This window comes from Azolla caroliniana, unplaced genomic scaffold (assembly GCF_043228905.1).
Source record: "Azolla caroliniana isolate FFs.n. ecotype wild unplaced genomic scaffold, voAzoCaro1.0.p SCAF_4, whole genome shotgun sequence".
NCBI lineage: Eukaryota > Viridiplantae > Streptophyta > Polypodiopsida > Salviniales > Salviniaceae > Azolla > Azolla caroliniana.
Genome location: NW_028230439.1, coordinates 11,338,045 through 11,349,028, shown reverse-complemented (window position 1 = coordinate 11,349,028; position 10,984 = coordinate 11,338,045). Strand labels below are relative to the sequence as shown.

Sequence of the window (10,984 nt, the reverse complement as noted above, 5' to 3'; positions counted from 1 at the left end):
CGACAACTACAGCTTGAAAATGAAGCTCTTCGAAATTCTTTACAAGAACTTCAAGTCGGTACCTCCCTATCCTCACAACCCCCGAACCCTAGTCTCCCACAACAACCTAGCCTAGAGCTCGATCTTCTACCAACATCTAGCCTAGCTTCGTCACAGTTTCTTGAGCCTAAGGTTAGCCTCCTAGAAAAATTTGATGGAACGAGGTCGTGTTTCCGAGGGTTCATCAACCAAGTTCGACTTATCATGCGGCTACAATCTCAATGTTATAGAGATGGTCTTCGACAAGTCAGCCTTGTGGCCACCCTTCTCTCCGGTCCGGCCCAAGCTTGGTTTGCACCATTGGTAGAAACCTCATCACCTCTATTGGAAGACTTTCCCGCCTTCCTCACCGAGTTAGAGGCCACATTTGGAGAGACGGACCGACGACATACAACTCTTAACAAGATTTATGCACTTGAACAAGTTTCGCGTGCAGCTTCGGTCTATGCTTCAGAATTTTGACAACTAGCATGCGACGTCAATTGGGATGATCAAGCTTTAGCTGATCACTTTCGGCATGGCCTTCGAAGCAATGTCAAGAATCTTCTCTTAAACTTTCCGGAGCTCACCTTGTTATCCGAAGCGATTTCACAAGCAGTCCACTGTGACAATCGTCTTTTCGAATTTCACCAAGAAGAGCGCCGGACTTGGGTTTCACCTCATTCAGTTCCACGCCACGCCTTGGTCATACAACCCCAGGCATCCTCACACTCGCCTACTTTGGCAGATGCTCCTATCCCCATGGAAATTGATCAAGCCCGATTTCGGCCATTGACTGATGCTGAACGACAATTTCGGCGGGCTAATGGCTTGTGCCTGTATTGTGGCGCCTCCGGTCATGTCGTTCGCCATTGTCCTAGGAGTACTCGCCCACAATTCCATTGAGCTAACGGACCCCAACATCCGGAAAACGACATCGTTCGGTTGCAGTAGGAGCCATGCAACTGGACATCTCCCGTCGCCCACATTCTCTTGGTTCCATTGCCGGACCATCAGGCAATTTCACATTGGAGGTCTGGCTTTCGTTTAACTCTAGTTCCATTTAGTCTGTTGCTTTACTTGATTCTGGGGCATCTTCTTGCTTCATCGACGTCGCGTTTGCCCAAGCACATGGCGTACCTGTCGTTGTCCTCTCAAAACCCATTCCAGTTGAAGCCATCGACGGGTGCGTCCTCTTGTCAGGGGCAATTACTCAAGCTACAATCCCATTAGGGCTTCGGGTGGGCTCACACCAGGAGGAGCTCGCCTTTTACCTCATCGCATCTCCTCGACATCCGATCGTCTCAGGACTAACGTGGTTGGAGGCGTTGCCCTTCAAAAAGTAAATACATCGAATATTTGTACGAAACAATATATTATACCCTTGTATCCTTTGCATCTTTCCAAATTTCATGTACACGATCCCATTGTATTTCTTCAATGTGTGGCCCATTCAATAAGACTCGCATTAAATCATCTAAATGCTCGATATTCAATTGATTTCTTTTCATCTCTTTGATGAGTTTTTGCTTAGAGAACCCTCTCTCACATGAAACTGTGCTAGACGGAATAACCAAAGTAGTTGGCCATAATTTCATCAAATGAGGGAAACTATCTTGCCAATCCTTCATTTGCAAAACATACGCCAAGCTTCATGCATAATATAGCCTTCACAATTTAAACTTAAAGTGTCAACAAACCTATAGAGTTCCATTTCACAAGCCTTTGCATCATGTAAAATTTAAAGACATGCATTGACATCAACATTTGGTTGTAAATGAGAAATCAAAATTCTCAACCATGTCTTTGTTTTACTATCCCTAATCACATCATCATTTGCATAATGGCATGGGCTGAATAATTTTGTTGCATTGAAGATGCTTAAGTCAAGGAAGCTTGCATTTAGTCCATCAATAATATTTTGCACATAATTTTGAGATAGTTTAATACAACTTTCAAGTGATCCATTTATAAATGGCCTCATTCCCTTAGATTTTGCAATATTGGGATTCGTATCATTTGGACTTGCTTTATCCATAGGAATTTGTTTGAAGTATAGTTCATGTCTATATGTAACGCCATCTTTATTCTCTATTTCCAAAAACCCAACTTTAGAACATCATAAGAACTTGGATAAATACATTGTTCCATCCGCAAATGTGTCATTTCTCAAGAAAGACCTCCGCAAATTAGAAATAGTAATATCAATTTCTACACCAATTGAAGTTACATCCAAATTCTCTTTTTGAAGTTTCAAGCTCAAAATATTCATCAAATGCAACACATCAGCCATCATACAAAAGCAAAATTGCACACTATAGATACAAGCTTTATTATACCACTCGTTTAAGTTCTCTTTCTTCCAAATAGTAAGTATTGCAGGCATTATACTCATTAGTCTTTCCATGACTTGACCACGTCAAAACCAACAAATATTATGAATTTGTAAGGGTCTATGAGCATCCAATTGCATTTGTTCCAAGAGCTCTAAAATTTCATGTGTCCTTTTGGTACTATTGTTAGCCCATGCATATACCTTATTTGCAATTTTTTCTACAAGAATGAGCTCACGGATATCTTTAGATACATATGAAATAACCAATGCTTCTCTATGAGCAATACAATGTACACCAACCAAATTTGGGATATCATTTTTCATTAATGTTACTGTTCCAATTTCACTACCAATCATTGATGACGCACCATCAGTTGCTAATCCAATCAACTTGTTCATGTTGAGGCATCAATTGCCTAATAGATGCTTAACATGTTCATATATAGCTCTACATTTACCATTGGGAATTTTCAGCAAACCCATATATTCAATTTGCTTAGGCCCACAACCACCACATTGCAAGTATGTAACTGTTAGGATCTCGGTCCCTCCGGATGGGATACGTGTACCCAGCAAGGAAGACCCGGTGAGAACCGGATGTTGAAGGCCCGGTGAGAACTAGATGACGCAAGCCCGATGAGAACCGGATGATGCAGGCCCGGTGAGAACTGGATGACGAGTACCCGGCAAGGAAGACCCGGTGAGAACCGGGTGTTGCAGTCCCAGTGAGAACCTCTCACCGGATGAAGGGACATATATGTAGATATGTTTTTGAGAACCCATTGGGGCTATATCTGTAAATAGTCCTAATGTCATATTAGTATAAATGTGACCTAGGGCAAACAGTGTGATATATATATAGTTGTTGTTATGATCTTCATATAGTATCATTGGTGTAACGATTGTACAGAGAGAGAGAGAGAGAGAGAGAGAGAGAGAGCGATACAGACCATGTCTCTGTTGTAACCGCCGCCAGGCGAAGATCGTGAGCAAGAGGTCGTTGCCTCTGTGTTCCCTGTTGTACTCCTTGACATAGTGAGAGTTTGGAGTTTGTGGACTCCTGTGGTTTTTCCGTCTCAGGGTTTTCCACGTTAACATCTTGTGTATTCTCTTTCTGTTTGTGTACTTACCTCCATTCCCATTTCTTCTGTGTTTGATTGTCATCGAGTGATCTATGCTTCGGTTGTGGCTGGAGATTATTCCGCATCTTGAGAGGTGCATCAACTACCTAACCGGTAAGCAAAACCGGACCTCCTTCCGATCAAGGACACCGATGAGACGTAATGCACCATTGGAGTTGGTGCATAGCGATGTGTGTCAAGTGGACACGAAGTCCCATGCTGGAGCGCAGTACTTCGTGACGTTTTGGGCTAAGGTGCTGTCAACAACGATGTATGTGATAAACAGATCACCCTCAATGCCCTTGGATGGAGACACGCTGCAAAAGGTGTGGACCGGTAAGGAAGTGTCCTACTGGCATCTGATGGTGTTCGGGTGTCTCGTGTACGTGCATGTTGCTAAGGACCGGAGAGGAAAGTTGGATCCAAGGACCCGGCCATGCATATTCCTCGGATATGGTGATGATGAGTTCAGCTACCGAGTGTGGGATCCGGTTGACAAGAAGGTTTTCCGGAGCCGAGAAATTATCTTCATGGAGGACAAGACTCTTGCCGACTGGGAGTCGGAGAAGAAGATAATGAACTCCAATGGGATTCGGACCAACCCGGCTAAGAGCCGGTTGACACTCGAGGAACCGGCCGGTTACGGTGAGGATACTGAACCGGCAGAAGAAGAAGCAGAGGAAGCTGAAACTGGAATTGGTCAAGACCTCGAATTGGATTGGGATGAAGAACAAATAGAGAAGGGCCCCCGAAGATTTCCGGATGTAGAGCATATGCTGCTGACCGATGAGGGGGAGTCGGAAAGCTTCGAAGAAGCGAAAGATGACACCCATAGCCGCAAGTGGTTGAGTGTCATGCAAGACGAGATGGATTCCTTGCATGAGAACCACACGTATGAATTGGTGGAATTGCCGAAAGGAAAGAGGGCACTCCGAAACAACTAGGTGTACAAGTTGAAACCGGGAGATGCTGGCAACCCTGCAAGGTACAAAGCCAGGATCGTGGTGAAGGGGTTCCAACAGAAGAAGGCCGTGGACTTCGACGAGATATTTGCCCCGGTAGTAAAGATGACTTCCATCCGGATGGTGCTGAGCATAGCGGCAAGCATGGACCTCGAGGTAGAGTAGTTAGACGTGAAGACGACGTTCCTCCACGGCGACCTCAAAGAGGAGATCTACATGCAGCAACCGAAGGGATTTGTGAAGAAAGGGAAGAAGCAACTGGTTTGCCGGTTTAAAAAGAGCCTCTACGGGTTGAAGCAGGCTCCCCGGCAATGGTACCGGAAGTTCAACTCCTTCATGACCGATCAAGGGTACCACAAGACGCAGGCCGATCACTGCGTATTTGTGAAGAAGTTAGAAGGTGGAGACTGCTTGATACTCCTTTTGTACCTGGACAACATGTTGATCGTCAGACTAGACCAAGTCAAGATACGGATGTTGAAGAAGGCCCTGAACCCTACCTTCTCAATGAAAGACTTGGGTCCGACAAGACAAATGCTTGGGATGCATATCATCCAGGACCGGTCGACAAAGCAATTCTGGTTGTCACAGGAGAAGTACGTGACAAAGGTGCTTCAGCGGTTCAACATGTCAGATGCAAAACTGGTTGGATCGACACTTCCGGCAAACTACAAGTTATCCGGTAAGCAAAGCCCGAAGACGAAGGCAAAGAAGGCAGATATGATGAAGATACCATATGCCTTTGCCGACGGGAGCCTAATGTACGCAATGGTGTGTACCCGACTGGATATCGGATATGTAGTCGGAGTGGTGAGCCCGGTTTATGAGCAATTCCAGCAAGGAGCACTGGAATGCGGTAATATGGATACTCTGATACTTGAAAGGCACCTCAAGTATGTGTCTCCGATTCGGCTCTGGTAAACCCCAACTTGACGGTTTCACCGATTTGGATATGTTAGCTGATGCGGATACCAGCCGGTCAACATCCGGATATGTCATGACATATGCGGGGGGAGCTGTTTCGTGGCAATCGAGGTTGCAGAAGATGGTTGCGTTGTCAACCAAGGAAGCGGAGTACATGGCGGCTGTGGAAGCCGACAAGGAAATACTATGGATGAAGGACTTCATCAAAGAGCTAGGGATCCGGCAAGAGGAATACCGGCTCTATTGCAATAGTCAAAGTGCCATCCACCTTGCGAAGAACGCATCATATCATTCCAGGACGAAGCACATCTAGCGGAGGTACCACTGGATTCGGGAGTGAGTAGAAGACCGAGAGTTCGTGTTGACGAAGATCCACATGGAGGAGAACGGGTCGGATATGCTGACCAAGCTGCTGATGCCCGACAAGCTAGACGCATGCCGGAAGCGAATTGGACTGACGTGGCATCCCATGCCGGAGTGAAGGGGGAGTTTTTTAGGATCTCGGTCCCTCCGGATGGGATACGTGTACCCGGCAAGGAAGACCCGGTGAGAACTAGATGATGCAGGCCTGGTGAGAACCGGATGATGCAGGCCTGGTGAGAACTGGATGACGAGTACCCGGCAAGGAAGACCCGGAGAGAACCGGATGACGAGTACCCGACAAGGAAGACCCGGTGAGAACCGGGTGTTGTAGGCCCGGTGAGAACCTCTCACCGGATGAAGGGACATATATGTAGATATGTTTGTGAGAACCCATTGGGGCTATATCTGTAAATAGTCCTAATGTCATATTAGTATAAATGTGACCTAGGGCAAACAATGTGATATATATATATATAGTTGTTGTTATGATCTTCGTATAGTATCATTGGTGTAACGACTGTACAGAGAGAGAGAGAGAGAGAGAGAGAGAGAGAGATAGAGCATGTCTCTGTTGTAACCGCCGCCAGGCGAAGATCATGAGCAAGAGGTCATTGCCTCTGTGCTCCTTGTTGTACTCCTTGACATAGTGAGAGTTTGGAGTCTGTGGACTCCCGTGGTTTTTCCCTCTCAGGGTTTTCCATGTTAACATCCTGTGGATTCTCTTTTTGTTTGTGTACTTACCTCCATTCCCATTTCTTCTGTGTTTGATTGTCGTTGAGTGATTTATGCTTCGGTTGTGGCCGGAGATTATTCTGCATATTTCTCGTCACTTATATACACAATGAGATGCAACTCTAATCCATTGTGAGTACTTTCATCTTGCATCAAAGAGTAGTATGGGGAATTTATTAGGTTTGAGCTTTGAATTTCTAGAAGATATTTCCCAAAGGCAACCAAAAATTCATATCCACCATATCTACTAGTATAAGATATATAATCATGTTTCTTAGGCATATTAGGCACCTCTAGTAGCATAGCCAAATCACATAATTCTTGGTATGTAGTGATAGACAAATCTTTTTTTGCAATAAAGTACACGAGTTCCATTGTTGTTATGACCTTATTTTTGTTAATATCATCCAATTGTGATACATGCTTTGGGATGGACATTGCTTTTCCTTCAACATCACACATCCACTTTGATGCGCATAATTTATGACCACTTGAGTTAACATGGGTCAAAATTGCATCAAGTTGCAAAGTAATGCATCCAGAACCAACACCCCAAGGCCCACGACTAGCGTATTTCTCACACCATGTACATTTCACTAATGTTTTCTCTCCTTGCATAATGCATCGTATCCTTAGGAATTTATCTCTCCATGCATCACGGAATTTTCTCTTAGGCTTTTCTTTGGTTTTAGAGGAACAACTCTCTTGAGTTAAACTCTCTAAATCAGTCTCGAACAAATCCATATCCTCATTTAAGTCATTGTTTATGTTTATGTCATTTGTATCGTTCGATGGTTTCCATGCAAACATTGCACTAATGGTTCGTTGATTTTTTCTTTTGGGAGCCATAATTATACTGAATAAGAAGAAATGGATAATGTAAGAAAAGATCATGCCATCAGTTCAAAACAATCATTAGCATCATTAAACCCATACATATTAGTTATGACCTATTGAGCAATGAGATTTTACATGAATATAATTCTCTTTGGCAAAAAGATCATACTTTGTTGATTATACCTTGAAGCGAAAAGGATAATCTCTAAGATATGAGTAATGACATACAACTCCAAGCATCCAAAACTTAGTCATATGTCCATATTAGCATGTTACTATCACAACTCCACAAACAAGGGTCATATAAACTTTGTATGAAATATGAGAGATTAGCTAAGGTTAAGAGATTGACATCTGTGAGCCTTTCAAATTGCAACACACTCTAAGTGTGTGCTATCTACTACACAGCAGCCAAGAAGAAATTTCCAAACTTCTGCCCTTAAAGAGGAGAGCAATACCGATTTTGATGGACTAGTAAAAGAATTTGGTGGTATTTTTACTTCATCTGGAACTCAACCTCTAAAACCAATGAAAGCCCAGAAAAGGCGTGACAAGAGAGCAAACCAAGAAGTTGAAAGAGAACAAAGAATTCAAGAATAGCAAAACAATGTGGTATTGCAGTTTGTGGGGATTTTTGTTTAGGTCCAAATGTAGAATGTGCTATATTAAGTTTCCTAGCGGCCTCTAAGAAGATTCAGTCTCTCTTGGCTTCGAATGCCAAATTATGACATGCTGTTAATTTTTTCCTAGAAGCTCTATATCAAAGATTGAGGAATGAGGTCAATCATGTCTTTGAGAGCCAACTTTGATCTCTGTACATATATGCTCTGAACAAGCAATATATAGAATGGGTCCTATCTACTTATTTCATTCATAAGTTCTGTATTGGCAATGCAGGAAAGGTAAAGGTCAGAAACACTTCTGAAAAAGAAAATCAAATTTGAATACAGTAAGCTATCTTAACTTATGATGAGGCACTGTATTCAAATTTGATTTTTCAAGGATTCAGTTTTCAAGTATTTGCAAAACAATATTGAGCTTGGTAACTATTCAACAAAGTAAGGTAATGTTGATAGGACAACCGTTGTGCCTCAAGGTATGAGTCCTCACCACAATCACAAATCAATTGATCAAAATATATCGAAAGTTTTAGTACCACAAAGAATCTGACTGGCCTTGCAGAGTCTTTGAGACTAGGATTGTAGAATATATCAAATTTCTCCATTTTCACTATATCGTACAAGTGAAGAAGCAAATGAATTGCAAAAAATGATAGAGAGGCAAAGCTTACATGCATGGGTTAATGTGGATATAGCGACCAAGAAGTTGAAGGTCAACAAGATAACAGAAATGGAGGCGGATCCAGTATATTTGGGCTCAACAGAGTTTTTTAATCCCAAACACCGACCTTGATTAAGAATTACTAACCAACATTGATCTTATTTAATCATTATTAGATACAAAAGCAAACAATTAAACGAACTATGTTGAGGACAACAAAAACTTTGTAGTAATGAAGCATCACCCCATATCACTATATAAAAGCATATGGATAAATTGCAAGTAGTGAACACCATCATTGTGCATGGTGTTATGACCATTGGGTTCATTGAGAGAGAGAGAGAGAGAGCTACCTTAGATGGGGGAGCAAGAGATGTTGTTGAATCTATGAGTAGTAGGCAACGAGCAACAACCTTCGAGTAGGGATGGTGAGCAACAAGCTTCCAACAAGGTGCATGGCTGAGGGAGCTCCGAGCAATGAACAAACAAGGGAAAAAGGGAGAAAAGGGGGAAAAAGGGGGAAAGGGGGAGGGGGGAAAAGGGAAAGGAAAGTCTTAGAAGGGGATTCGGGAAGAGGAGATTCATAATTTAGAATCTAGAGAAACATTAGTTTGTTTACCTTTTTTTTTATCCAAACTAAATAAAGTTCCAATGCAACCGGGGTCCAGAACGTTAACATTGTTCCTAAAGGCTAGGACTATAATACTATTGTATTGGTCTTAGCAAAATTTGACGGTATTAGGAAATTTTAAGCCCTCATTTTTACGTTTTCATAAAACATATGCCCGTCAAGATTGATGGTTTCATTTTTAAATTAACCTTCATATACATTTAAATTTGCCAAAAACGGTCAAAACGGCCATCAAAAGGCAACACTGGTGTTGATCATTATTTGAAATGCCATGCTTGAGAGTTTCCCTTTCCTTCTCCTCTTTCTTTCTTTCCTCATCTTAATATCTCTCTCCCTGTATAAATAGGTTTTCTATTGTAATTGAATATTATTTAGTAATGGAAAAGAAGGCCACACATTGAGGTATGTGACCTCTCATGAAAACAATAAAAATACTGTAATTATAGAAAAAGGGAAAGAAAAGAAAAATGTTGTGGAGCTTTTTCTTCTACTTCTGAAGAATGTATTGTGAGGGATTGCATCTTCTTCTTTGTCTTTGGAAAGGTTTTTTTAAAGAATTGAGGGCCACAATTTTTTGGCTGATGGAATTTCAAGGAAATCAAAATGAGGGTATACGGGAAGGCTTTTGACTGTAGAAGTAGTTGGTAACTTGAGAATTTCCCTTTATTTCCCAAAATCATTCTTTCCATACCTTAATGTCCCCCTACCTATGTAAATAGTTTTTGCCTCCTACTACCTATATTATTACTTCATGTCTTTATGTCTAATGAAGCTTATGTATTTCATTAGTAACTTTTGTTGTGGCAACTTGTTACCAAAGGGGAATGACTATAAATTACATATGCTTTTCCATCACTCTTGCAAGTTCAAGGTTGTAGAAACTAATTTTCGATAACATTTTTTTGCCAATAATAGACTCAATGTCATCTCAAGGTGTTCGCACTAACTGCATGTATTTGTACCATGAAGTTATACCTCTATGACAATATTGTAATATAGAGGCTATCTCCATATTCCTTATCGATAGCCAGTAACACAAGGGTGGTTGTCGCTAACTTTGCATATCCTAACCTCACAAAATCTTACTTGCCTCCCACAAATACAACTCTAATTAATAAGTAAAATAGTGCCTGTAAAGGGATAAGAGTTAGACATATACATGAAAAAACGGAATTATGAGTAATGACATCAACCATGCTTTGATTAGAAAGAGGAAGAGAAGATTAATTAAGGTTTATTCTTATCCACAAGGCTATTATAAGTTATAACCACATTTAGATCATAGTCTAAGCATATTTTAGAAAACTTAATAAATTGTGTCTTAGTGTAATGCGGGAGGAATAAGGTTTGAGACAAACACTTTGACACAAAATTCAAAGCGACAAGGCAAAGAATTTACTTGAGAACCTTACAAGAAGGTTTTAAATGAATAAAATGGTTGAAGGAACCAAATGTTTTTTTCTTTGAAGAGATTAGCAACATAATACTCTAAGGGTTCTCAAAGAGTTTACTTGAGCGCTTTCCCGAATGTATGAATCCTTGAATGAAAATACTTGAAGCCATCTCATGAAGGAAAAACTTGAAAAGTAAATATCCCAACACTTTCCCCAATTAGTTTTCCCAAGGCAAACATGAGAAAGTAACACGTGAAGTATACATGCAAAAAGAAAGTTGTTGTGATGTGACATGTATAAAAGAGAAACATGTCCAAAACCAAGTTTGATAAGAGCCGAGAGGTTAAGGTTATGGTAAATGTAAGTGAACGGAGTTGAGAAAAGAT

General features: G+C 41.4%; 1 protein-coding gene across 1 annotated transcript; it reads right to left on the bottom strand.

The window, feature by feature from the left end:
• Nucleotides 1–1,759: 1,759 nt before the first annotated feature.
• Nucleotides 1,760–2,752, bottom strand: LOC147865083 (uncharacterized). Its single transcript, XM_087318628.1, has 3 exons — nucleotides 2,555–2,752; nucleotides 2,236–2,377; nucleotides 1,760–2,109 (listed from the first exon to the last, which is right to left on the bottom strand). Exons 1-3 carry the CDS (start codon nucleotides 2,750–2,752, stop codon nucleotides 1,760–1,762), a joined length of 690 nt encoding a protein of 229 aa, XP_087174754.1.
• Between the last annotated feature and the right edge of the window lie 8,232 nt (nucleotides 2,753–10,984).